A 27366-nucleotide genomic window follows, 5' to 3' on the forward strand; every position below is an offset into this window, starting at 1 on the left:
TATAAATTGTTTTAACAAACTTATGTGTTTAGCAAATTTTACTTATCGTGGTCAACATTAGTGGAGCTTGCTAAAATAATATCAATAATAATAATAAGAGAATTTAGTAAATAATAATAATTAGTGGGGCGAAACAAAAAATAATCAAAACATCAGAGGGCAAATAGTGATTTATAAGGTCTTCTGCTGACCAGCTTCCTCCTCCTACGGTTCCAGTCTTCCAGACACAATCATTCATCTCAATTCTCAGAATAGAACATGTCGTCTTCAATTTCTCAGATTTCATGTTTCTCGTCTATTATGAGCAATCGCCGGTGGAAACTCCACAACGGACGTTACCACGGCCCTGCCTATTTCGGCGCCGTAAAGGTGTTTTATTAGATTCTACGTGTTTATAACTATGATATGATATGAGTGCGAAATTTTTTAGGTTTCGGTGACTTTGATGTTGATTCTGCTGTTGTGCCGAGAATTTTGGGGGACTCAGTAATGTTTTCTGTTTATCTGCACTAAATGTTATTTCGAATTCAAGATTTCATTTTTTTTTCTAGTCAACAGAATCTGGGGTTGGAGAAAAATGTAGTAATTGAAGGGAGAAGTTCCAATTGTGCACTGTTTTTGCATAGTAGGCATTGAACGGTGATGACGACTGTGTTTGCGAGTATCTTCCGAAGTTAGTCAGGAGGATGCATGGTGGTGTCTTTTGGTTTTATTACAGGTGTTGTAGAGTCTGGGGGATTCAAGCATACGTGTTTCGACGAAATTTTTCTTGATCCCGTCGATGCCTTTGTTCTTATCCCCCCATGACTAGTATTTTTATTTTCTTTTATAATCCCATGACTAATTTTTATTCTCACTATTATTTGCTTTTTATCTTTTGCACGTTATGAACTGATGCATCTTGCATTCCTCCATAAGGCTCATTCATATGGTTTTGGTTATATGTACCTGTAATGTGTCCGTCTTAACCCAGCAACTTGGTGATTTTCCTTCTAACACAAATTGTTTGTTAAAATTCGACTGAAGACAATTTAGGTGAAGCCGTGAAGGTAAAATGCATTTGACATGTATAGGTTTGTGTCTTCACTTTGATTTGGATGGATAGTCCATTGATTGAATGCAATATGATAAGGAATGAGGTTCAATTGTCTTACCGATTCAAGAGTATTAATTGCAGGATATTTTTTTCCACTGGATTATTCAATAATCAATATATCCCACTATTAAGTTGAGCATTTGGAATTTCTGATTATGATTTAATCACACTTGGGAAAGATTATTATGATTTCTCTGGGCAAAAAGAGAAACTGTCGAGCACTTATTTGTTGGGATTTGATTTTGTTCTTTTGATCTATGTAAAGTGTACCAATCAATAACTTTATTATCAAAAAATAAGAGGATATGTTCTTCTTGAATGTCCGCCATATTATTCTGTGTGGTATCAGAGATAAAGTTCGACCTTGAATTTTTAAGTAGCCATGGTCGGCCCGGTTCCAACGAACCCATTAAACTATCGCTCCATCAAGTTCTTCTCTTCAAATAACGAACCACAAATTGAATGTAAAGAATTATTTGGAGTGGGCACAATCAGTCCGACTTGTGATTGATGGCAAAGGCAAACTAGGGTTTATAAATGCGAGTGAAAGCCCCAAGTTCGACCGACTCAAAATACAAGAAGTGGCGTTCTGAGAATTCGTTGGTCACGACATGATTAATCAATTCTATGGAACCGGCTATCGGAAAACCTTTCATGTTTTTACCCATGGCTCGTGATGTTTAAGAGGCAGTCCGAGAAACTTACTCCGATGCTGAAAATTACTCCCAACTGTACGAGCTACTCGTTTAAAGAGGAGTCCAAAGTTAGTGAAAATGATCACTTAACTGAGTCTGATTTTAATGTAGAACTTGGAAACTATGAAGTATCTGACTTGCCTAGATTTGAACCACTTTTTGATCACTCTGACACGACAGTGGAGACAAGTGAGAAACATTTCAAGTGATTAGTTTATAGAAATAAGAGTGGTGTTAAGAAAAGGGGAGAACATGTCATGCAACAACACCATGAGTCAACTCATGGGCTTGATCATGAAACTCGGAATGATGTCTCGACATTTCATGAAACAACATCAATCTTCCCGTTGCCTTGAGAACAGGCATTCGATCATGCGCAAAACACCCATTTCAAACTTCGTGTCTTATAATAATATGTCATGTTCGTATTGTTCTTTTGTCTCTCAGTTAGATGCCACTAGGATTTCTAACAATGTCCTGGAAGCTCGAGAGATACCTAAATGGAGAGAGACGATTTATGAGGAGATGAGAGCTCTAGAAAAGAACTCTACCCTGGAGAAGACTGATCTACCAATTGGGAAATCTGTTGTAGGGTGTAAGTGAGTATTTTCTCAAAAATACCACTCTTATGGATCTTTGGAACAGCATAAAGCATGTTTGGTTGCCAAAAGCTTCACTCTAACATATGGAGTTGACTACACGGAAACTTTCACGCCAGTAGCTAAACTCACAATTCGAGTTATTCTTTATGTTGCTGCAAATCTACATTGGCCACTTAATCAGCTAGATGTGAAGAACATATTTCTAAACGATGATCTAGAAGAGGAAGTGTACGTGGAACCACCACCCAGATTTACTGATCTGACCATGTGTGTAGACTAAAAAACCACTTTATGGACTGAAACAGTCTCCCAGAGCATGGTTTGAAAGATTTACAAAATTCGTGAGAAGCCAGGATTACCATCAAGGACAATCTGATGATCATACTCTCTTCACGAAGAAAGATCCAGTGCCGGAAATGTTTCAGTATTGATTGTCTATGTCGATGATATAATATTGACATATGATGATATAGTAAAGATAAACAAATTTTAAGAAGAGCTTGGAAAAAGAGTTGGGGCGGTTAAAATATTTCCTTGGAATGGAGGTAGCAAGGTCCAAAAAAAGAGTCATGGTGTCCAAAAGCAAGAAGTAGGGGCAGATGAAGTATTTCCTTGAAAAAAATGAGGAACGAGAAGTTGGCATACAAATGCTGATTGGGTATGATCGGTCAATGATCGTAGATCAACCTCGGGGTATTGCACATTTGTGTGGGGCATCTTGGTAACATGGAGAAGCAAAAAGCAAAAAGCAAAAAGTAGTTGCAAGAAGCAGTGCGGAGGCAGCATTTAGGTCCATGGCAAAAGGAGTGTGTGAAGTATTGTGGCTCAAACGAGTCATGGAGGATCTAATATTGACGGTGAATTTTCCCATAAAGTTGTGTTGTGATAACAAGACAACTATTAGCATTGTTCACAATCCAGTTCTTCATGAGAGATCTAAGCCCATCGAAATTGACAAGCATTTTATATAAAAAAAAAAAAAAAAAGCTTGAAGATGGAGTAATCTGTACTCCTTTTGTTCCAAGCTTACTACAAGTTGCTGACATCCTAACCAAAGGCTTATCCAAAGAACAAGTGAACAAGTTGGGCATGATGGATATTTTCCCACCAACTTGAGGGGGGAGTGTCGAGCAGATAGGATTTTATAGAGTTTAATTTAAACTAGGATTTTATATTATTGGTAAGATAGGATATTTCCCAGATTTGTTGGGATTTGATTTTGTTCCTTTGATCTATATAGCGTATACCAATCAATAACTTTATTATAAAGAAAATAAGAGGATACGTTCTTCTCGAATGTCCGCCATATTATTTTATAGAAACCATTTAAGTGTTTTTTCTTAATCATGATGTTTGAAACATGGTACAAGAATTTTTTTTATTAATTCCCTAGAAGGTAAAATGGGGATTCTTCAGGACATGTCTGGTGATGCATTAGAATCATTTTACATCTTTAAAAGAAGCAAGTTCTATGACATGGGAATGATGGCATGTTAACAACATTTGGGAAAGCCTGTTTATGTTGATCTGTACATGATTTTCATTCAACAGAAAATATGTGGTGAGTTTTAACTCTGTTGAAAGTCCACCAGGTACCTACCTACTCAAGATCTTCCAGGATTGTAGATTGTTTTCATGATTTTTGATGTACTGTTGTTCTATTTAAGATCTCTTCTGAATGACAATTAAATTGACTATACTCTTCCACGAACATGATTTTTCTCTGTTTGAAAACAAAGAAGAAGACATGTTGCTTTCTTTATTCGGTCACAAAATATGCAATGTCATATTCGATGCCTAAAGTATGGAGGCAGCTACAAAATTGATGAGGCTTCTGGTTTTTGCTTAAGTTTGATGTTGACTCCAGATGTCTTATTTTCAGATTCCGACATTTACAACCAGTGAGATACATCACACAAAAATATACAGCTTGGAAAATGAAACTACGCCAAGTTACATGGAAGACACATCAACATCAAATGATAGAAATTCTGTAAATTCATATGCTGTTAAAGAAGGTTTTACCATTGAAGAAGTGACAAATGGGCACATACAAGATCAAGTCACCAGCGAACCAAAGAGGGCAGCCAAGATTCATGACTTTTGTCTTGGAATTCCCTTTGGTAAGTTATTTTTCGAGTTAGAGTTTTGTGTCGAATTTCTTCTCCTTTGACAAACATTAGTTTGCATGTTTCTGTAATATAAAAATTATTCAAAACGGTTGCTTTTAATTTCCCAAACCAATTTTGATTCCCCAAAATAAAATCTAGTATCATCCCCTTATTTTGAATCCTTTTCCCAATAGCACATATATATCGATTCTACCCTTTCCAACATAATCCTTAAATTTGATTCTACTTTTCACCAACTCTGAAAATTTCTCTATAATTATACAATATTTTAATCAAATATATTATATTTTCATATCACTGAATATGATCCCATAGTTAGCAATTGAAACATAATTTAAATAATATTTTCCCATGAAAATGAGAAAATCTAAGCAATTTCATATGCATGCACAGTAAAAACTGACTCCACATAAAATGATATCAAACATACCTTTTTATCTCCTAAAACTAGTTATCAAAAAAATTTCCCAACATTTACCCAGAATATAAAAGTTAAACCTAATATTGCATTTGATGTTGGATTCGCGTAAATTTGTTTCGGTTTCAGTAATTGGGATCTCTTAACCTCAGGTGGGATTGTTCTAAGCGGGGGACTTATAGGCTTTATTTTCACAAGAAACCCTGTTAATTTAAGCACTGGTGTGCTCTTCGGAGGTTCTCTACTGGCCCTCAGCTTTTATAGTTTGAAGGTTTGGAGACAAGGAAAATCCAGCCTACCATTTATACTGGGACAATCAGGTGATCACCTTTTTCCTGTGTAAGGAATCATTATTACGATTTTCCCCATGTTCGATGCAATTGTATAATGTTTCTTCTTTTTAATTTTTTATTGCTTAAGATCTCATTTGGTCACTAATAGAATGTGATATGCATCTAGAGCATTCTCCACAATCTAAGTTGAGATGCATATGAACTAGAGTCTGTAAACAATGTGGCTTGAGTCCAAGCTCAAGCTTAAGCTCGCCAAACTGACCTTGTATTTGGGATGTTTTTCTATATTTATGTTTTGGTTCAGGAATCCGCATTTGAGATGGAATACATGTAATAAAAAGTTTACAAGTTTCTTTTTTTGGGTATTCATATGTATTAATTTATCTTCCCTCTTTATCATTATGCAGTGCTCTCTATGGCTCTTCTGTGGAAGAATTGTCAGACATATGCATTGGTAATTCATTAGACTTTACATTATCATTCCTTCTATGGTTTTTCTTATATTCCACAATTATCTTAAAAAATGTTGATTTTTGCAGACTAAAAAATTATTTCCAACGGGCTTGAGCACGGTCATCAGGTACAACATGGTCTTATGATTGATCTTTATCTACTTTATTATGTGATAATAAACTATTTCGTTTCTTCAATTTGCACCAGTGCTGCAATGCTGTGCTTCTATTTGTATGTGGTGATATCTGGAGGTAATCCTCCGCCAAAGAAGCTCAAATCTTTGAATGCTGTTGAATCGTCATAAGCCTTCAGAAGGTGAGCCGAGACTCTGGTTTACTTGTAAATTTTTCTCATTTACAAGTTGAGGATTATTTTATACGTGAATAAGATCAATATATGTTATTTCAAAAATTTTTGGTAATTTGAATTTCAACTGAATTACATATACAAGCAACTGATCTTTGGCATTCAATGTTGTGTGTTCTTGTATAATTAATTTATTGACTTGAGTTTTGAATGTAAACGTGAGCATTTAGTTACTGTTGTATCATGTCACCATGACGCATACGTAGTAATCAAGGTCCACACAAAATTTTAAAACTTCAAGTGTGACATACCCTTATCAATTAGAACTCAATTATCGTACTTTAAAAGCACACAAGGCGTCTAGGCTCAAGATTCGGGGAGGCTTTGCATTGAGTCTACGAACAATTTAAGTCGTAGCCCTTTGCTGAAGCATGTACCTTATCAACAAAGCCCCGCCCCAAGCTTGGTTCACTCTTAGAAGCTCAAAGCATCTTCTTAAGCACATCTTAAATGTATGGATAGTAAATCCAAGATGAAATGCAAGATTACATTTATGATTTCTTTCGCATATGTACTAATGAGTATTTTATCCTGATGTCATTTGATATTATTATACGCTATAATTTCTTTTAGATATTTAGATTCTTGTCTATTATACTTTAGACCACTTCATTTCACTTCAATAAAATGTGGGTCTCATCTTGTGTTAGGCTGTATGATTAGTGTCATGATTTTAATAACTATGAAGTTCGTTCTTCCATGTGGCGACACAGCGGAGAAACTTTGTGCCTGTGTCTAAGTGCTCCACTCCTGTAGACTGTAGTGGTTGCAAATAAGTCACTAAAATGGCCGGTAACCTCTACCAGGCTTTAATCCACCTTTCCATGTCCCATGACTCCATCCAAACACGCGTGGATTCTAACTATGATGACTAGCTCAGAATTCAAATAAACAAACTCTTTTCAATACTAATCTCTTCAAAACAATGAAGTCGTTTCTTTTGGTTTTTTCAATATCTATTGTGAAACATTCCTGTCTTCATTATTATTCCAAGTTTAAGTTTACACATTCATCTAATTTCTTGAATGCCATTATCTGCATCCGAGTACTTATGCTAAATGCATTTATTATTCATGATGCCCAACAAGGGTGAAATTCTTGAACTTAGGCGAACTTTAAAATTTATTCAATGCTCATATTAAATTTTGATGGATTCATACGATCTTATCTTGTGCTGATGGAGATTTCGGGTATGTACCGTCTGCGAATTACCTGGGATACACAACTGTTAAAGACAACAACTAGATAAAATGCAGCAATTGTGGCAAGAAAGTGACCCTTCAGCACCAACTCTACGTATTTATGCATCACCAGCCGAGCATGCACGGATATACCCATAATATTGACTCGGCTACTCCTAAGACATGTAAATGTTATGTATTTTGTGATTTAAATATTTTCACTTCTAATTTCAGTATGAATTAGAAAAATAAAGAGTTAAAATATCGCTAAGTTGCTCTTATTTAATAATTTGTATGCATAATTGGATATATTGCAAGAGGCACTAAAATTTGAGATAGACGTGCGAGAGGCATTTTGATTTATCATGTGAACTCGTACTTCAATCAAGCTTGACCTAAAAGCCATTTTCTCACTGCCCATGATACATTTATTCACTATCGGATTGCCACGTTGCAACCTCTTTACAAGTACACCACCTTCCCGTATATGAAAATCGAAAATATGAAATCAACTCGATTACCAGTCGTAGGATCAAAAGCTTGACGTCGAACAATATCATATTTTTAAACCATACAACAATTCAAAAATGATACTTTCGATTGGTCAATCAAATCAATATTTATTGCTTCAAGCTATTCCTCTCAACGCTTAACATTTTTCCACCAAACATAATGGGCCAAACAGCAGCACACTTGTCCGGCACTACTTGAATTAACAACAATGATTGATGACTACAAGGTAAAATTAAATTCTTAAAATATTTTACATATTGAATTAATTTATCCATCTATATATTATTAAAATCCACAAATCATGACTTTGTTATTGGCTACGTCTCTACATTCCGCAGTCAATCAAATCTACCAATTATATGTTCGCCGATATGGTTGACATAATCTATAGCTTATATTCACCAAATTATTCTTTCTTTATGAAAGTATATCTTTTGAGCTTTATACTACACATTCCTTTTCATTATGATTTGTAGTTGATTTGATACGAAGATCTTGTTTGATATCGACGGGTCGAATTACAATTTTAGACTGTCACATTCTGTCTCAAAACAACAGAATCAGAAGTTTTGTGAAATGTCAAATCTGGTGATCAAACAGTACGTGCCTCATTATAGCTCTCACAAGAAGAATGGAAAGCTCACTTTGGCATTCACTGGGAAGCTTTCTTCATAAGGAAATTGACTTATGATCCCCTCGGGATTTTAGCTCCTGGACAAGGAATCTTTTGAAGAGCGTATTCCTTTGACCAGAAGCAACCTTAAAGATACATCAGTCTTCATTATTATAGCTCAAGGCACATGGATACAGCTTCATAAATGTGAAAAATGTAGAACTTCATATTCTCAATCTCAGTTACAACACAATATACTGGCATTTCCACTTTTGAGGACTTCACCTTCAAATGCAAGGAATATATTGCATTTCAGGTTATGATATTAACTTCTGATCTCAGAGATAAAGCAATAATTCGCTTTTACGCTTTGTTGATAATACCATAGAGTATATTAAATTAAATTCTAGTTAATGTTTAAAGAGCTATTTAAAAGACAAGATGCATTGTTCTCAAGGGCAAGGCTGAATCAGCTGTTAGTCCATAAAGGAAAACAGAAGTCATTGACAGACAAATCACTTGAACATTTAAAAAGGACTTTTATGTAGAAGGAAGCAGTATCTATCACAAAACAAGTGATTCGGTATAAACTTGCAATCGCAACATATTCATGTTGAATCATTAGTCCAGCCAAGACCAGGCCGCACAGTTTCTTTCTCTAAATCTTCATAATCTTCAACATCACGAATATGGGCCTCAAAATCAGTGAAATCACTTGCAACTGGAAGGAAACTACTGATATCATCCGTAGCTCCAAATCCTCCAGCCCTTAAAACTTCGTCAGCTGTGGGAGAAGTTTCCATATATATTGCTTCACAAGAATCTCCAGGTAGGGTCACATGCTCCCCAACGTTCTCATTGCCTTTGAAATCAATTTCACAAACTTCTGGAATGTCTTCAACAGAAGTAGACGGTCCAGAATTTTTACCATCTAAATCTCCATATTCTTGGTCATTTTGCAGATGGGCCTCCATATCGGTGAAACCACCAGCACATGAAACGCTACTGCTTATATCATTTGTAGCTCCAAAGCCTCCAGCAGGTACAACGTTATCACCAGAAACAGGAGCTTCCATATTCACTTTGACCAAAGCATCTCTAGTTGCCGGAGACCAATGCACAGGTAGCTGTTCAGTCATATCCACCTCACCGTTTGTCTTCAGGCTCCACTTCTCTCTTATCTGGTGCATGATAAAAAGAAAGGTTCAGGCGTATTGATGACTTCTGAACATAATAAGATGCTGGAATTTCATAATAAGTTATTAATGGAACAGGAAAAGAAAAGGGATGATACTAGAGTTTCCAATAATTATTTCATTCAGAAATGCATGTACTAGAAATATTGAATGCTATGAAAACAATATAGGAACCGAATAAGAAAAGGTTATCACACGCCACCTATACAGATTACCCATTTTGCACCATTTCCACGACAACATTCAATGACAGGACTCCGCATCTACACAAAATCAATCAAGCTTGCCACAAAGATAAAATTCAAACAATCAAACTGAACTATTCAGTCATGAACCAGATACAGAGACCACTCAAATTTTCTAACTTTTTGCACATTTTGAATACTGTGGCCAGCTGTTGTCAGAGCAATACAGCACTTGATCTCTCAAACAACAACCTATTAACAGCAGATGAATAGGAAAATTAGATAAGTCATTCCAGTTTGAAATGTGATTTCCAATAAATGTAGGACAAGATATAATGGAAGAGATTAATGAATAGCGTCGAACAAGGCAAAAAAGAGAAAAAATACTAGTGGCTAAGGGGGACCGGGTGAGCCTAAAAGGTACTATGAGTCCTTACAAAAGTCAAAATTTTCAAATAATTTTATGCAATGTTGCAAATAAATTTTAGTACAGATAGTCTCTTAAAATTTGTGAACCAGGGAGGAGAATTTAACGTTCTTGGCATCCATTATTAACAGGAACTTAGCACAAACTGGATACTAAACTATTTCTTAGCAATCTCTTTAAAAGTGTTGTATTTGCTTTAACAAGGAGCAACAACGATGACAATCAAATGCATTTTTTTAACCTTTCATTTTCCATTGCTTAGCCCGACTTGAGACTAAATTTAAGACAATATCGATCTATTAAACAAATCTGTAACACCACATATCTGATCAACCATATTTTTACCACAATTCGACCATACATTTTTCTTCTACAAATAAATTAGAACAAATTTCTTGAGAATCAATCTTCATATGAAACATAATAGCACAGCTAAATACAGCAATTGCCCATTACCAAGAAAAAACAAAAACAAAGGCCGCAAAAAGACTTCAATTTTTATGAGAAGCAGAAGTAACCCATCACCCGGATAAAATCGTTGAATTCAATAATCCAGTATTCGCCAGCCTTCGAAGTTTCTGAACAATCTGGACATCGGGTTTTTCTCGAGTTTTTAAGACGCTACTGTGTTCACGATATCATCGGACACGTATCTTGCGCTTGTGCAACGAAGACACGTAGTTTTAAATATTATATAATGATAGATGGGTAACTCGAATAGTTAAAATTTACTTTTATTTCTAAAAAAAATACTTTTATCAAATATATCATCCAAATAAAGAGTAATCTCTTGTGAGATGGTCTCACGAATCTTTATCTGTAAGACGGATCAACCCTACCGATATTTACAATAAAAAGTAATATTTTTAGTATAAAAAATAATATTTTTTCATGGATGACTCAAATAAGATATTCGTATAACAAAATACGACCCGTGAGACCGTCTCACACAAATTTTTACTCCAAATAAATCACTTGTATTTGCAAAATATGAATTTGATTATACTTTTTATTTTAATTTATAATATATGAATCTTCCATTCGTGCTTTGAAGTCGGCGATGAAAATCTGATTCTCAAGATACAATGGAAGAACATATAGCAATTTAGCACAAATAGAATATTACTCACCTATTAGATGTGATAAAACATATAAAAACTCTAAGAGTTATATTTATATATGTGTGTGCGCGCGCATAGTGCACTTTAGTCATAAATTAGAGGGGCAATACGTTATTATTAGTCTGCCAAATTATGTGAGCAACCAAACGCGCCATTAAGATACTGTGTAATGTTCAAATAAACCGAGTCGAACATCGAATCCAAAACCCCCCGACCCTTTCGCATACCATACCCCAGGCCCAGGCGCTCCTCGATTTCGAGAAACCCGAAGACCGCAAAAAATTCCGAACTTTCAACTCTCGGGGCCCTGAAATTCTGCGAAAGATAACGCCAATCACAACAGCTCAATCTGCCTTTGAAATGCCCAAAACAGACTGCAAAACGAATTGGGATTCAATATCTTGGGGACCTTTCGATTTTACTTCTAGTTCAAGCGACACTGCTGGATTCGATTGCTCGAAAATGGGCTCCGAAACTACTAATCTTTCAGGTAGAATAAAACCAAGGCCGAAAAGGATGAGTAGAAAATTGAAACTAAGCTAGAGCTAGAGCAGCTCGACTAAGCTAGTACACCCTTGTAAAAAATTTTCCCCACTTTTAAACCTTGATGATGATTTGAGATTTAAAATACATTGACATATCCCCACAACATCTTGAGTGTCTATTACAGTAGGCATTATAACATAAGAAGAAATAGCGTCTAACACCTCCTATAAAAAATAATTAGAAAATCGAAAAACCCCAAGGCGCATTTTCCTCCAAGAGTCTCGTTCGTGTGAGCTTCCTTCCTGAGACAATATATTCAATTCGTTTTTGTTGCAGATTTCTTGTCAAATTGCTACATGTTCTTCCGTTGTATCTTAATGAATCTGATGTTCATCGTGGAACTCAAAGTATCGTGGGAGGAGAAAAATATTTTTTAAGGGTACTGTAAATTATTACGAACTGTTTGTTTTCATTGCATGATCAATATTATTGTCTTACCTGTATGTTGAGTTCATTCCACAAAACAAATTAAGTTTTGAGTTTAATTTTGATTTTACTAATCTTTGCTTTTTTCACTATGTTTCAAATATATATTGGCTAACATTAGTATCCTATGATATATGCCACACAAATAGTATCTATGTATATTTACTTACATAAGCATTGTCCATATATGTTTATTTGTGTACTTTAAATAAAAATCATGCAAAATACCATCAAGATATGCATAAAAACTTATGTATAATGTTATATAGTTTTGATATGTTTCACATCTATCGTGCACACTTATATAAACACTGATAGAATGTCACTCACCTATTGAATATGATAAAACATAGAAAAAATGTGCAACATATAAAAAATCTAAGGGGTTATATATCTATAATATCTATACTACATTATTAAGTTTGAGACCCCTTAGACCTTAGAAGAAACTAAAATATTTAATTCCATAATTATCCTTCATACCCTACTAAAAACTTTCTCAAGTCATTTCATATTTTACTTAGGAAAAAAATTTAAACAAAAATTCTCTTTTAAATCGAACAACTCTTCTAAATTGAAAATAATTTCATGTAATTGTTTAGTATTATTTGATCAAATAAAAAATAATAATAATATATGCAAAGCGTATGCATATTTAATTAGTATATATATATATATATAAAGAGCAATTGACTATTTATGAGTTTTGGGTGGAAGTCCACTTTAGTCATAAATTTGAAGGGCAAATACGTTATTAGAGAAAATTTACAAAATAACATTGATCATGTTGTGAAAAAATAAAAATTTACGGTAAAAAGTAAAAATCTCAAACTCTCAAAATTATCACACTACACACTTTATAATATTTTTCTCTCAACTCAATTGTGATTTTCTTCACAAATGAGAGATCTATTTATAGAAAATTTTTACAAATAATCCAAAAATAAATTACATCATTACCTTCATCATCACACACAAATTTCAATATTCAACACCTAATTTTACCTAATTTTCAACATTCAAATATTCAACATTCAATATTCAAATATTCAATATATTAATTTTCAACACTCCCCCTTGTGATGATGATCATAATGATTGTCTTCATTACGTGTTTTTATACTGCCCCGTTAAAAACCTTACTAGGAAAAACCCATTGAGATAAAAACCATAGTAAGGGAAAAGGAGTGCAGTCACGTAAACTCCCCCTCATGTTGACACGAACGATTCTTCACAAATTTCGTAGATTGTGCATCCCAATATTATATATGTGCTTTCTGAATATTGACGTAGGAAGTGCCTTTGTGAAGAGATCTGATGAGTTTTCACTTGATTGAATGTGACGAACATCAATACATTTATTCTTCTCAAGCTCCTTGGTGAATGTGAAGAACTTAGGAGGAATATGTTTAGTTCTGTCGCTTTTTATGTATCCTTCTTTCATTTGAGCAACACATGCAGCATTATCTTCTTATAGTATCACAGGCTTCTCGTCGAATAATAATCCGCATGAGATTTGGATATGTTGGGTCATTGATTTTAACCACACACATTCACGGCTTGCTTCATGTAGTGCAATAATCTCGGCATGATTTGATGAAGTTGTTACAAGTGTTTGTTTTTGTGAACGCCAAGAAATTGCAGTGCCTCCACGAGTAAATACATATCCAGTTTGAGAACGTGCTTTGTGTGGATCAGATAAGTATCCAGCATCGGCATAACCAATTATACTTGGATTAGCATCTTTTGAATACAAAAGTCCCAAGTCTGTCGTTCCTCGTAGATAACGGAATATATGTTTAATTCCGTTCCAATGTCTCTTTGTTGGATATGTGCTAAATCTTGCCAATAAATTTACGGCAAAAGATATATCAGGCCTTGTACAATTTGTAAGATACATAAGGGCACCGATAGCACTTAGATATGGTACTTCTGGACCAAGAATATCTTCATCATCTTCACATGGACGGAATGGATCCTTTTCTATGTTTAATGATCTAACAACCATTGGAGTACTTAAAGGATTTGATTTGTCCATATTAAAACGTTTAAGGATCTTTTCTGTATAATTTGTCTGGTGAACAAATATTCCACATTCTTTTTGTTCAATTTGTAAACCCAGACAATACTTGGTTTTTCCAAGATCCTTCATTTCAAATTCTTCTTTCAAGTATGACACAACTTCTTGAATTTCCTTATTTGTTCCAATGATGTTTAAATCATCAACATATACAGCAATAATTACGCATCCGGATGTTGTTTTCTTAATGAAAACACAAGGGCATATTGAATTATTTACATATCCCTTTTTCATCAAGTGATCACTTAGCCTATTATACCACATTCTGCCGGATTGCTTCAACCCATATAATGATCTTAGTAATTTCACAGAATAACATTCTCTGGGTTTTGAACTTTGTGCTTCAGGCATCTTAAATCCTTCAGGGATTTTCATATATATATTACTATCAAGTGATCCATATAAGTAGGCTGTAACAACATCCATAAGACGCATTTCTAAATTTTCAGATACTGCCAAGCTAATCAAATACCGAAACGTAATTGCATCCATCACAGGAGAATACGTTTCTTCATAATCAATTCCAGGCCTTTGAGAAAAACCTTGTGCAACAAGTCGAGCTTTATATCTTACTATTTCATTTTTCTCATTTCGCTTTCGAATAAAAACCCATTTGTATCCAACAGGTTTTACACCTTCAGGTGTAAGGACTATAGGTCCAAAAACATTACGTTTATTTAGCGAATCCAATTCAACCTGGATGGCATCTTTCCATTTTATCCAATCCTGCCGATTTTTACATTCACCAAAAGATTTTGGTTCATGATCTTCATTATCATTTATGATGTCGATTGCCACATTATAAGAAAATATATCATCAATTTCTTCTATATCTTTTCGGTTCCATATTTTTCCAGTATTAATATAATTGATAGAGATTTCATGATTCTCGTCAGTTTGTGGTTCTGACAAAACATTTTCATCATCATGTGTTTCTTCAGGAACATCATTCTCTATTTTGTGATCATTATGTGTTTCTTCAGGAACATCATTCTCTATTTTGTGATCATTGTGTTTCTCTATGAATTTTCTTTTTCGAGGATTTTTATCCTTGGAACCAACTGGCCTTCCACGCTTCAGGCGTTTAATGACATCATGACTATCTTCAATTTGTTTCTTCGGAATTTCAATTCGAGCAGGGGCATTTGCAGCATGTATATATGATTTAGTTACCCCTTTTGTGTCTGCAAATGCATCTGGTATTTGATTTGCTATTCTTTGCAAGTGCACAATTTGCTGTACATCTTTTTCACATTGTTTTGTTCTTGGATCCAGATGTAACAATGATGATACATACCATGTAATTTCTTTTTCGGTATGTTTCTGTTCTCCCCCTAACATTGGGAAGATTTCCTCATTAAAATGACAATCAGCAAAACGTGCTGTGAACACGTCGCCTGTCTGTGGTTCAAGATATCGAATGATCGATGGACTATCATAACCAATATAAATTCCAATCTTTCTTTGAGGTCCCATTTTCTTTCGTTGAGGTGGTGCAATAGGCACATACACCATACATCCAAAAATTCTCAGATGAGAAATGTCTGGTTCTTTACCAAATGCAAGCTGCAATGGGGAGTATTTATGATATGCACTTGGTCTGATGCGAATTAATGAAGCAGCATGTAAAATTGCATGTCCCCATATAGAAATAGGGAGCTTTGTTTTCATAATCATTGGTCTAGCAATCATTTGCAGACGTTTAATCAATGATTCAGCCAATCCATTTTGAGTATGTACATGAGCAACAGGATGCTCAACAATGATTCCCATAGACATACAATAATCATTGAAAGTCTGGGAAGTAAATTCACCAGCATTATCAAGTCTAATTTTCTTGATTGTATAATCGGGAAATTGATTCCTCAATTTTATTATTTGAGCAAGTAATCTTGCAAATGCAACATTTCGAGTTGACAATAAACATACATGTGACCATCTGCTGGAGGCATCAATCAATACCATAAAGTATCTGAATGGTCCACATGGTGGATGGATTGGTCCACAAATATCACCCTGAATACGTTCAAGAAACATTGGTGATTCAGTTTGGATTTTGGCTGGTGATGGTCTTATAATAAGTTTTCCAAGAGAACATGCTTTACATTGAAACTTATTATTCTGAAAGATCTTCTGGTCTTTCAATGGATGACCATGTGTATTTTCTATAATTCTTCGCATCATTGTTGAACCAGGATGTCCTAATCGATCATGCCAATTGGTTAATATTGAAGAATTATCAATTACCATGTTTGATTCAATGGGACGTATATGTGTATAATGCAATCCAGTAGGGAGCATTGGTAGTTTTTCAATCACATATTTCTTTCCTGATTTATATGTGGTAAGACACATATATTTCTCATTCCCTTCATTCATTGTTTGAGTATCATACCCATGGGAATATATATCATTAAAACTCAACAAATTTCTTTTCGATTGTGGTGAATATAAAGCATCATTGATCAAAAATTTTGTACCATTAGGTAACAAAAATTGTGCTTTACCACATCCTTTAATCAAGTCTACAGGACCTGATATTGTATTCACCGTTGTTTTTGTTGGTTTTAGTTCCAAGAAATATCTTTTATCTCGGAGGATAGTGTGCGTTGTACCACTATCGGGTATGCAAACTTCAGCTTTGCTCATAGCATTTTCCATATTTGAACTTCAAAAAATATGCAATGAAAAAAAATTAATGACAATACATATTTAAATATAACACATATCATAATTGTACAATAAAACATTATCATATAAATACATGAAAAATAAATTATTGTACATTTATATTCTACCACTATATTGTTCATTTTCAGAGAAATCATTGAGAAAATCTGCAGCATCAATATTGTTCATTTCTATCCCACCAACATATTGATCATTTCCAGAGAAATCATTCATAAAATCAGCAGCATCAAAATGAGTTGAATCACTCAAACGGTCACTTCGCTCAGTGAAGTTGGTCTCTTTTTCTTTCCCCTTTATCGATTCTTTATAGAGCTTGCAAAGGTGCTCAGGGGCTCGACAAATACGAGACCAATGTCCTGGAGTGCCGCATCTGAAACAAGAACTTTCAAATCTTTTCGAGTGATTTTCATTAACACTCATGTTCTCATGATGCCTTTTCTGTGGGTGGTTCGTGACGCCCTTTTGAGATGAGTTATAAAAATAACTATCTCTATTGTTTTCAAAACCACGGCCTCGACCACGACCACGACCAATTCCACGTCCACGTCCACGACCACGACCTCGACCTCGACCTCGACCAAAACCTTGTCTTTGAATTTGATTTTGGTTTCCAGGTTTAAATTCATTTTTACTTACAGCATTTACTTCTGGAAATGCTGATGATCCAGTGGGTCGGGACTGATGATTTCTCATTAGTAGCTCGTTGTTTTTTTCCGCCACAAGAAGACAGGCGATGAGCTCAGAATATCTCGCAAATCCACGCACTCTATATTGTTGCTGTAAAGTTATATTTGATGCGTGAAACGTGGAAAATGTTTTTTCAAGCATTTCCGATTCTGTGACCTCATGTCCACAAAATTTTAGCTGCGAGATTATTCGATACATCGCTGAATTGTAATCACTGACTTTCTTAAAATCTTGGAATCTTAACATATTCCATTCATCACGGGCGGTCGGAAGTATAACTTCCCTTATATGTTCAAATCTTTCTTTCAATCCTTTCCACAGAGCCATGAGATCTTTTTCGATGAGATATTCACATTTTAAACCTTCATCGAGATGTCGACGCAAAAATATTATAGCTTTTGCTTTTTCTTGTGATGAAGATATACCATTTTCTTTAATGGTCTCGCTTAGACCCAATGACTCAAGATGCATTTCTACATCGAGAGTCCATGGCATATAATTTTTCCCCGTAATGTCGAGTGCAACAAATTCGAGCTTTGTCAAGTTTGACATGGTGGTACTAAAAAAAATTATGATGCATTTTATTAGTTAATGAATATTGCAATACAAAGTAATGGATAAACAACAAATACAAGCATTCGTAAAAATAAAGAAAACACATGAGGAGGATATTCTCCGATAAGTACAAGATTCGTGAGTATTATAACCAAAATAATTAAAAATAACTTTGTGAAAGCCATCTTCTTTTTTCTTCAAAAATTTGATGAAGAATAATTTTAGAGAAGAAGAGAAAGTTGGAGTGATTGAATGTGTTTGTGAGATCATATTTATAGGGCAAAAACTAGCCGTTTTGTTACCGTTTATGACCGTTGGTGTACAAGAAAATAAATGTATGTATTTGTATAATTTTATGGTAATAATATGGTGTATATAATATTAGTAATGTTTTAAATAATTATGTATATCATATCACAATATTATAATGAGGTGTCATAAGATATTTTGTTTAAAAACCTTATAGGCTTTTATACTTGTCGTATCCCTTACCGGGAGTGTGGGATGTCGTCTTAACATCCTCCCAGGATTTATAACAAGTTTTTTGAAAAATTTATTTTTATTATTTATAATAACATTATATTATATAGTAAATATATAAACAATAAATAAATAAACAATAAAATAAATATTATTACTTTTGTTACATTTTTCTTCTGTTTTGGAGCTTGAAAAAATATGGAGGACTTTTAGAGCTTCGTGCTGATAACGTGTTGTGAAAAAGTAAAAATTTACGGTAAAAAGTAAAAATCTCAAACTCTCAAAATTATCACACTACACACTTTATAATATTTTTCTCTCAATTCAATTGTGATTTTTTTCACAAATGAGAGATCTATTTATAGAAATTTTTTACAAATAATCCAAAAATAAATTACATCATTACCTTCATCATCACACACAAATTTCAATATTCAACACCTAATTTTACCTAATTTTCAACATTCAAATATTCAACGTTCAATATTCAATATATTAATTTTCAACAGATCAATTATATATTTAAGAATATAATCTCATCGACTGTATTTCAAATACCCTATGTTATTATCAGTCCGCTAAATTATGTGAGCAACCAAACGCGGCATTAAGATACTGTGTAATGTTCAAATAAACTGAGTCGGACGTCGAACCCCAAACCAAACCCTTTCACATACCATACCGCAGGCCCTGGCACTCCCTCTCGATTCCAGGAAACCCGAAGAGCGCAAAAAATTCCAAACTTTCAACTCTGGGAGCCCTGAAATTCTGCGAAAAGATGTCACCGCCGATCACAACAGCTCAACCCGCCTTTGAAATGCCCAAAACAAACTGCAAAACGAATCGGGATTCGATGTCTTGGGGACCTTTCGATTTTACTTCCATTCCAAGCCACACTGCTGGATTCGATTGCTCGAAAACGGGCTCCGAAATTGCTAATATTTCAGGTAGAATAAAACCAAGGCCGAAAAGGATGAGCAGAGAACAAATGGGAGCTTCTCGCAGTGTTCTAAATTCTGCGAAGATTGATTTGGGGTTAAATGGTTTTGATAGGAAACTTAAAGCTGATGGTGAGTTGTGGAATGTGTTCGAGGGTTGTCGTGAAAAGTTGGCATCAACTGAGACTGAAAGGAATGCAGACATAAATCGAAAATTGAAACAGTTCGAGAGTTCGGGGAATCAGACTTCTTATTTTAGTTCTAGTTTGATCAGTTCAACATCTAATTCACACTCAAAAGATGGAGACTTTCGTTTTGCCTCTGACAGAAGTAGTTCAAATTTGGAAGCTAGCTTGAAAAATGGTACTTTTGTTTTCTGTGCAAGGAAGGCTGGCTGCGCTACGGTGAAAGTAGATGAGTCCCCTAAAGTTGATGGTTTTGGTTCTGATAAGTATGATCCCACTTCATGTGTGAAGTTAGACCAACACTGTGTAGAGAAAAATGGATCGCAACAGAGTGGTGATGAGTTTGGAAAAGATAAAAGTGCAAATTTTGTGTTTGGTGCTTGTGGGAATGGATCTGTGAAGTGTAATTTTGGTTCCCAAAGTCAAAACCCTGGCAAACTATTGAACAATGATGCAATCGATAAAGAAGTTGGAAATGTAGTACCTGATGTGATGGCTGAATTTGAATTGGGCTCTTATGGAGATTCCGAGAAGGTTTCCCCACCTCATGTCAGATTATCTTCCAAATCTGTTGATAGTATTGGAAAAGATAATATAAATTATATGTTTGGTTCATATAGTGATTCCAAAATAAGTATAGATCTCGAGAAAAATCCCACTTGTAATAATGGTCGTTCATCTGATGTTAAAGATGGGGGCATAGAGAATACAGTATTTGATACCAAATTTCAGAATGGTTGTCTCAATGGTGTTTTTACCTTTGGAGGCTTGAGAGGCAGGGAGTTTTTCAGCAGTGATGGAACCACTAAGCTTGTTCACGAGATGAATCAATTGAACAAGGAAAAAGCTGAAGAGAGCAAACGTTTTGTGGAGCATGACTTCAAAATTGGCTCGTGCAGAAATGGAGAATCTACTAGTGATTGTAATACAGAAGGTGCTTTCGTGGAAGGCCACATTTTTAATTTAACCAATGAGATGAAGCGGATGAACGTTAGTTATGGAGCAGGCAATGACAAGACAGCAAAATTCACTAGCAACATGTGTGCCAACGTAAATAATGTGTTTGTGTTTGGAAGAAGTTCGATTAATGAAAATCATCTGAAAATTTTGAGTGAGAAGATTCCAGATAAGAGTCCGTTGTCTCATGATAATCCTCAGTTAAATAAGACTTCATCTTTTTTTTCATCTGTTGAAATTGAAAGTTGTCATAGTCGCGAATTTTTTCATGTCCCGACTATGAATAAAGATGAGAATGATGGGATAAACATTACCAGCAAGCTAGCTGGATTAGATTCATCTGATATGGATTTGAAGTTCTCCTTTTCAAGTGTTGATCACGTGGCCAGTAACTCAAATAGGAAACATACAAAAAGAAGAAAAGGGAAGAAGGCCAATGGAAAGTTAAGAGAACGAACTGTGATGCAACAGTTGTCTGGTCAGAATCATGAGGATAAAGTTGACCTTTCCCAGCAAAATCATGAATCTCCCAGGTGTGGTTCCCCAATGGATTTTTCTCCTTATCAAAATAGTGATTGCAGCAAAGCACCACCTGCAGCTATGGATTCAGGAGTAAAAGGAGAACATGCTGGGTTTAAAAAAGATTTTGTGGAGGATAATGAAAAGTCTCATGATGATGAGAGCAATACAAATTTATCTACTTCATTACCTGCACAAGATGGCTTAACAGCAATAAAACATCAATACGAGAAAAAGTATAAATCAAAAGTCGGTTCAAATCACACAGTCCAAGGCGATAATTTTGACAAAGAAAATTCTAGGCCAGGCTCTGAAGGTACTGCGACTCATGACACTTGTGAGCATTGGAGAATAAGGTAAAGTTTAGGCGTGGTCATATTCCCCTTACTTTGTGATAATATTGTCATGCTTATTTTTTTACTCTTGTCATTTTAATTCTACGATAAATGCTTCCTCTGCCTGTTAACTTTGGATGCAATTTTGTATTGATAATTATAGTGTACAATCATTTATACTCAAGCAAATTGTTATAATCTCACCCAGGGGCAACGAGGCATACCAAGCTGGGAAATTTTCTAAAGCTGAGGAGTTATACACGATGGGTATAAATTCTACCCCACGTACCAATAACCTTGAATGTTCCATGAAACCACTACTGCTCTGCTATAGCAACCGTGCTGCCACAAGAATGACTCTAGGGAGGATGCGAGAAGCCATAAGTGATTGTACACTGGCTGCAGCCTCAGACTCAAACTTTTTCAAGGTTATCTTAAGGGCTGGGACGTAAGTACCTTTCCTTTTAGTCTTTCTTTCTTGTTTTCAGTCTCGAGTCTTTTCATCAATGATGCTAAACTATTTTTTTCTATTTTATTTGTGTAACTGTTGACTAGACCTAGTAATTAATTATATTTTTTTATTGTAAATTGTAGTTGTCATTTGGTATTGGGTGAAGTTGAAGACGCAATTAAATGTTACAATAAATGCTTGGAATCAGTGACTAATGTGTGCTTAGACAGGAGAGTTACAATTGAAGCTGCTGATCGCCTACAAAGGGCAAAGGTGGGACATTATTGTTATTCGGTATTATGTTTACCTTGAAAGTTTACTGATGATGCGATTGAGCATAATATTCAAGGTATCTATGCTTTGTTTTATCTAAGAATTTTTTGGAGTAAAGGAAGCAGTGTAATAGCAGACACATCTTTTTTCTGCATGTGTTTGGCTGGGAATTATGGATATTTATCGAGTTTTTCATCCTGATCCTTACTACTATGGGTTTTAGAATTAAATAACAACCAATTCAGAAGGATAAATAGATCCCTTGGTATCTCGAATATGAGATCACTTTGCAAAAGCCACATTGTTATAGCACTTTTATTGCCATGAAATAAAATTGTTCAAAAGTTCAAATTTCAAAGGAGTGACGCCATGCTTGTTGCTCATTAGGACTTTGCATCTTGGATGCAATGATCATGGGATTAATTCATTTAGAGGCGAATTGAGAACCAGAAATTATCATTTTTGCTGAAGGAGAAATTGATTTCAATTGAGGAATGGGAATCTGGGTTATGAGATTTTTAAATCAAGTACTTTTTTGTTGGTTCCTTTGAATATTACAAACAGAGAGCTAATATCAGCCTTCTAAAAGTCGTGTACTTCCCCTTTATCAACATTTCATTGGCTGAAAAGCTTTCTTTCCATGCAAATATCTTACACACACACACACACTATACTAATTTCCAACTTCTTCGACCGCTAGTAGTGGCAATACCGTACTTGTTACATCATTGATGACCAAAACAATAGGGAAAGAATGAAGGAGAATGCATCCAGAATACAGTTTTGGCCATTTTTTACTCACACCCCTAACTCCTTTTTTTTTTTTTTTTTTTTTTTTTTTTTTTTTTTTTTTTTTTTTTTTTTTTTTTTTTTGGGGGGGGGGTGGTTGTGGGGTTGTTGGGTTGTTTCGGTTCTGTGTTTGGTTTGTATTTGGCATTTTAAAAGAGAAAAAAATGGGCGTTTCCTGAATCATTTTTGAATGACAAAATTTGTGTTTGGCAGAGAGTCTCCAACCTTATGCATGAGTCTGACAAACTCTTGAAAGAAAGGTCCCATGATGCTGTAAATAGTGCTCTGGAGAGCATTGCAGAGGCCTTGTCGATAAGCATGTACTCAGATAAATTACTTGAGATGAAAGGAAGGGCTCTGTGCTTTGTATGTACCAATTCAATATCTCGGAATTTTGGCATTTTTGCTTGTTGAATCACAACCTGAGTTCAAACTTATGAGTAATCTTTAATTTTCATCATAATTGTAACAGTTGCGGATGTATCATGAATTGATTAAACTGTGTGAGCAAACTCTTGACATTGCTGAAAAGAACTTCACATCTGATCATCTGGATGATCGAAGCTGCAAAAGTTCTTATGCAAGGTTGTGGAGGTGGTATCTACAGGCCAAGTCCCACTATCATCTGGGAAGGCTTGACGTGGCTCTTGATTTGATGGAACAAGTAGAAAAACTGCCCATCACCACGAAGTAAACCTGATTTCCCTAAACACCGTGTTTTCATCCTCACTGCAAATGTTTTGTTGAGATCTTGATATTTCAATTGCAGGTCTGGAGACATAACTCAAGAATCTGTGAGTACTTTAGCTTCATCTATACGTGAACTTTTACACCTGAAGGTATGGTACAGCTACTTATATATATAAATAAATATACACACACACACACATATATGCAAACATGTTTTTTGACCTATTCTGATGCACTTGGGTTTTATTATTAATATTCTTGAAGTATTTGCTCCGTTCATGTTTAGTTGTAGAATTATCGACTTAGCCATTTTGTTTTACTCTGTATCTTTGTTAGAGTTCTATGTTCTAATTTTTCATATCAGCTCATTCACCTGCGCATTCACTAAGTTTGCATATTCTATTTCTCTTTTGAGTCTTATTTGTCGAAATCTTGCAATTTCATTATATTTAGTGGCGAGTATTCTTTTTTGCTTTTTTCCCCCAAAATGTGTTCCTCTCTGACAGATTATGATACAATTTTTTTTTTGTTCACTACAGAAATCTGGAAATGAAGACTTTCAGTCTGGAAGGTATACAGAAGCTGTGGAGCATTACACTCTTGCTATATCAAAAAGTGTTGATTCACGTCCTTTCATGGCTATCTGCTTCTGCAATCGTGCTGCTGCATACCAATCAATTGGTCAGATTATTGATGCAATTGCAGATTGTAGTGTAGCCCTTGCTCTGGATGAAAATTACCAAAAGGTTCGGCTACATAACCAAAAAGTGACTAGAAATTCTTGGCATAAAGATAAAGTTAGTCGTCTTCAGTTTCCCCCTATATGTTATCCATATTTGTTTGATGTTATGCTTTGAAGCATTATCCTTTTTCGTAGACCATGTGATATTTGTTTATCTGCACCAGTCGATGAATTATCTGGTAGAAGTTTTTTCCATGGTAATGTAGATAATCCCCTTTTATTTTGTATTTTCATTATATTTTGATTGTCTGATCAACGTACTCATAGATGAGAAGGTCTTGAAAACATAACCGATAGATGTACTCATATATGAGATGGCCCTGAAAACATAATAGATATGTAATCCTTTTTTTGTCTTTTCTTGATATTTTATACCTTCTCTTGCTGATATGTCTGCTCACATCACTTTGCAGGCATTATCTAGGAGAGCCACTTTACATGAGACAATCAGAGACTACAAGCAGGCAACTTATGATCTGCTGAAACTGATCTCTCTTCTTGAAAGTCGATTACAAGAAAAGACTCGGCAGTCTGGTTCTCAAAATAGATCAGGTGGAAGCAACAGAAAGGATTTAAGAAAAGCTCGTCGACTAATTTCGAAAATCGAAGCTGAAGCCAAAAAGGAAATTCCTTTGAATTTTTACCTCATTTTGTAAGTCTATCGATCATGTCACTTTTCAATTATCCTCATTGAGAATGTCGCCAATTAATCTAAATTCTGACCTGCAGAGGAATCAAAGCTTCTGATACAGAATCTGAGATTAAGAAAGCTTACAGAAAGGCAGCTCTCAGACATCATCCAGATAAGGTCTTTGCTTTCTGTCCCTTTTTCTCTCATTCAAGTTGGTTAACATCTGCTTGGGTATTTGCTTACTTTGACGAAGTTTGTGCTCATACAGGCTATTCAGTTCTTGATCAAGAGTGATGTAGGAGACGATGGGACGTTCTGGAAGGATGTCGGTGAGAAAATTCATAGTGATGCTGACAAGCTATTTAAAATCATCGGAGAGGCATACACAGTACTCTTAGATTCTTGCAAGGTATTACATTCATGGAATTATTTTATATTATTGCAGGAAAAAATAAATAAATCCAGAAACCGGGAAAATATTATGTTATTTTCTAGAAAAAATCGATGATCGTATTCGTTACATTTATTTTTAAAGTATCCTACGCACACAATCGAATTAAAATGCTCACACGTAAGGCTAGGGGAAAACAACTCGGTTGAAAGAATTTGTTGTATCATTCAGTTACGATGTTGGCTCCTTCCAAAAATCTAAAGATTGGGTCATGACATGTATATATGGCCTTCCACTGAGAATTTTTTTTTAATAATTTTTTTGGCAGAGATCGAAGTATGATAACGAAGAGAAGAAGAGGAATGTTTCAACGAATAGCAGCAATAAAAGTAGTGATTCTGGACGTCCCTCGACGTCTTACAGTTCCCCGTTTGAAAGAGGAAACTGGTCTGGTGGACAAGCTGGTTATGACACCTCATCTGAAAGACACAACAGCCGGAGGTATTGGCACGACCGATGGCGGAGCAACTATTAAATTGATTTTTGTTTTTCATTTTTTTATTATAACATTGGGTGGGTTTGGGGTTTTTTTTTAGCTCATGTGGCGGCGGCGGCGGCGGTGTTATATTTCAGTTAACTGTGTATAAAATATGACAGCATCTACCAAAAAAATTACCCCTTCAAATTTTGTGCTCTGCTCTGCTTCACTGCACTTCAAAGCTCATTTTGGATATGTACAAAACAATCAATTTTTTGTACAATGTGTCACTCTTTGACAATGATGTTTATAATCTCGTGATTCTCTTTAACACTGATATTGTTCCTAAACTAGATTCTTGGAGCACAAAGGCATGCTTGCTTTTGATTTTCTTTGCTTATGATATATGAAGATGTGTATTCTTGTTACCAGTTGTCATTGCTATGATGGTGCAATTCTTTTCTTGTAAAAACCCTAAATTTGACATGCGCTCTAATTATTTGCGCTTGGATTGGTTTGGCCGAATCAATTGTAAGTGGATTTCAAATTCATTCTACATCAAATTACGTCACTTCTATGATAAAATTTCTATCATAATATGAATATATTTGAGATCTTTCTCATATATTCGCCTCCAAATCTACCTATTCAAGCACAACCCAAATCACTTTTAACACAAATTAATGGGATTACCTTGCCAAGTACTACTGTGTCGTACAAGTTTTAGGATTTCTTCTCGCCGTGCCCGTGTCAATGAAAAATGGTAGAAAACAATTAAAGACATATAGGCTATGTAAGTTAAATTCATTGCAGCGAGTGGGGTTTTCCTTCAGCAAGAACGCAACCAAATAGATAGAGCAATCGGAAGATGCTCATCGTTAATTGCACTCTGCACAAGCCATATCACCTTTCTCGCTGCCTAGTTCGATTCCTTTCTTCTCTAACAACCAACCCTCCTATTTACCAGTGAAATTTATCTTTGACCTTTTAAATATTCTGAATACATACTCCATAGGGTTTTCTTCAGTAGACATAAGACGCGTTTTTGTAATTTTCAGACTACGTTCATCGGACTGTGTAGAAGAGGTGAGCAGTTATCACCCAGGTGATGAGAAATATATATATCTCCTGTACAGGGCCTGTGGTTTGGGTAAATTTTACTATAAATCAAACATGGATGTGGGGTGATTAGCAGTATATAACATCTCTTGTCCAATGTGCTGAACGGTAC

The 27366-nt window shown here is 35.1% G+C and overlaps 3 protein-coding genes and 1 long non-coding RNA gene across 14 annotated transcripts; 2 read left to right on the forward strand and 2 right to left on the reverse strand.

The window, feature by feature from the left end:
• Nucleotides 1-187: 187 nt before the first annotated feature.
• LOC140991396 (protein FATTY ACID EXPORT 1, chloroplastic-like) lies at nucleotides 188-7447 on the forward strand. 4 transcript variants are annotated; one of them, XM_073461322.1, is made up of 7 exons: nucleotides 188-369; nucleotides 4276-4516; nucleotides 5096-5263; nucleotides 5644-5690; nucleotides 5776-5816; nucleotides 5897-6004; nucleotides 6706-7129. In XM_073461322.1, the coding sequence occupies exons 1-6, from the start codon at nucleotides 259-261 to the stop codon at nucleotides 5991-5993; spliced, it is 705 nt and encodes a 234-aa protein (XP_073317423.1). In that variant the 5' UTR covers nucleotides 188-258; the 3' UTR covers nucleotides 5994-6004; nucleotides 6706-7129. The 4 variants fall into 4 exon arrangements, with proteins under 4 accessions (XP_073317423.1, XP_073317422.1, XP_073317421.1 ...); XM_073461321.1 differs by lacking the exon at nucleotides 6706-7129 and adding an exon at nucleotides 6344-6627; XM_073461320.1 differs by lacking the exon at nucleotides 6706-7129 and adding an exon at nucleotides 7239-7447 and having other exon boundaries at nucleotides 189-369.
• Nucleotides 7448-8752: 1305 nt separating this feature from the next.
• Nucleotides 8753-10830, reverse strand: LOC140991397 (uncharacterized). 7 transcript variants are annotated; one of them, XM_073461328.1, is made up of 3 exons: nucleotides 10696-10830; nucleotides 9910-9995; nucleotides 8753-9543 (listed from the first exon to the last, which is right to left on the reverse strand). In XM_073461328.1, the coding sequence occupies exon 3, from the start codon at nucleotides 9499-9501 to the stop codon at nucleotides 8971-8973; it is 531 nt and encodes a 176-aa protein (XP_073317429.1). In that variant the 5' UTR covers nucleotides 9502-9543; nucleotides 9910-9995; nucleotides 10696-10830; the 3' UTR covers nucleotides 8753-8970. The 7 variants fall into 7 exon arrangements, with proteins under 7 accessions (XP_073317429.1, XP_073317428.1, XP_073317426.1 ...); XM_073461327.1 differs by having other exon boundaries at nucleotides 9879-9995; XM_073461325.1 differs by lacking the exon at nucleotides 9910-9995.
• Nucleotides 10831-11515: 685 nt separating this feature from the next.
• LOC140991388 (uncharacterized) lies at nucleotides 11516-26464 on the forward strand. 2 transcript variants are annotated; one of them, XM_073461313.1, is made up of 12 exons: nucleotides 11516-11781; nucleotides 19704-21711; nucleotides 21899-22138; nucleotides 22285-22414; nucleotides 23417-23569; nucleotides 23676-23893; nucleotides 23973-24042; nucleotides 24433-24639; nucleotides 25049-25287; nucleotides 25365-25443; nucleotides 25535-25675; nucleotides 25986-26464. In XM_073461313.1, exons 1-12 carry the CDS (start codon nucleotides 11652-11654, stop codon nucleotides 26190-26192), a joined length of 3822 nt encoding a protein of 1273 aa, XP_073317414.1. In that variant the 5' UTR covers nucleotides 11516-11651; the 3' UTR covers nucleotides 26193-26464. The 2 variants fall into 2 exon arrangements, with proteins under 2 accessions (XP_073317414.1, XP_073317413.1); XM_073461312.1 differs by lacking the exon at nucleotides 11516-11781 and having other exon boundaries at nucleotides 19535-21711; nucleotides 25986-26463.
• LOC140991389 (uncharacterized) lies at nucleotides 19450-21428 on the reverse strand. Its single transcript, XR_012177858.1, has 3 exons — nucleotides 21295-21428; nucleotides 20364-20447; nucleotides 19450-19587 (listed from the first exon to the last, which is right to left on the reverse strand). It is a non-coding gene; the product is annotated as an uncharacterized lncRNA (long non-coding RNA).
• Nucleotides 26465-27366: the final 902 nt, after the last annotated feature.

The sequence above is a fragment of the Primulina huaijiensis genome, chromosome 13 (genome assembly GCF_012295235.1).
Source record: "Primulina huaijiensis isolate GDHJ02 chromosome 13, ASM1229523v2, whole genome shotgun sequence".
Lineage (NCBI taxonomy): Eukaryota > Viridiplantae > Streptophyta > Magnoliopsida > Lamiales > Gesneriaceae > Primulina > Primulina huaijiensis.

What these genes read in the sequence shown, in the direction of transcription:
- LOC140991396 (XM_073461322.1), top strand. Translation starts at nt 259, where the DNA reads ATGTCGTCTTCAATTTCTCAGATTTCATGTTTCTCGTCTATTATGAGC. An exon ending in TTGTCTTGGAATTCCCTTTG is followed by an intron (nt 4,517 to 5,095) that starts GTAAGTTATTTT and finishes TCTTAACCTCAG; the next exon opens with GTGGGATTGTTCTAAGCGGG. An exon ending in ATTTATACTGGGACAATCAG is followed by an intron (nt 5,264 to 5,643) that starts GTGATCACCTTT and finishes ATCATTATGCAG; the next exon opens with TGCTCTCTATGGCTCTTCTG.
- LOC140991397 (XM_073461323.1), bottom strand. Translation starts at nt 9,821, where the DNA reads ATGCGGAGTCCTGTCATTGAATGTTGTCGTGGAAATGGTGCAAAATGG. An exon ending in GGGTAATCTGTATAGGTGGC is followed by an intron (nt 9,535 to 9,755) that starts GTGTGATAACCT and finishes CAGATAAGAGAG; the next exon opens with AAGTGGAGCCTGAAGACAAA.
- LOC140991388 (XM_073461312.1), top strand. Translation starts at nt 19,535, where the DNA reads ATGTCACCGCCGATCACAACAGCTCAACCCGCCTTTGAAATGCCCAAA. An exon ending in TGTGAGCATTGGAGAATAAG is followed by an intron (nt 21,712 to 21,898) that starts GTAAAGTTTAGG and finishes AATCTCACCCAG; the next exon opens with GGGCAACGAGGCATACCAAG. An exon ending in TCAGACATCATCCAGATAAG is followed by an intron (nt 25,444 to 25,534) that starts GTCTTTGCTTTC and finishes GTGCTCATACAG; the next exon opens with GCTATTCAGTTCTTGATCAA.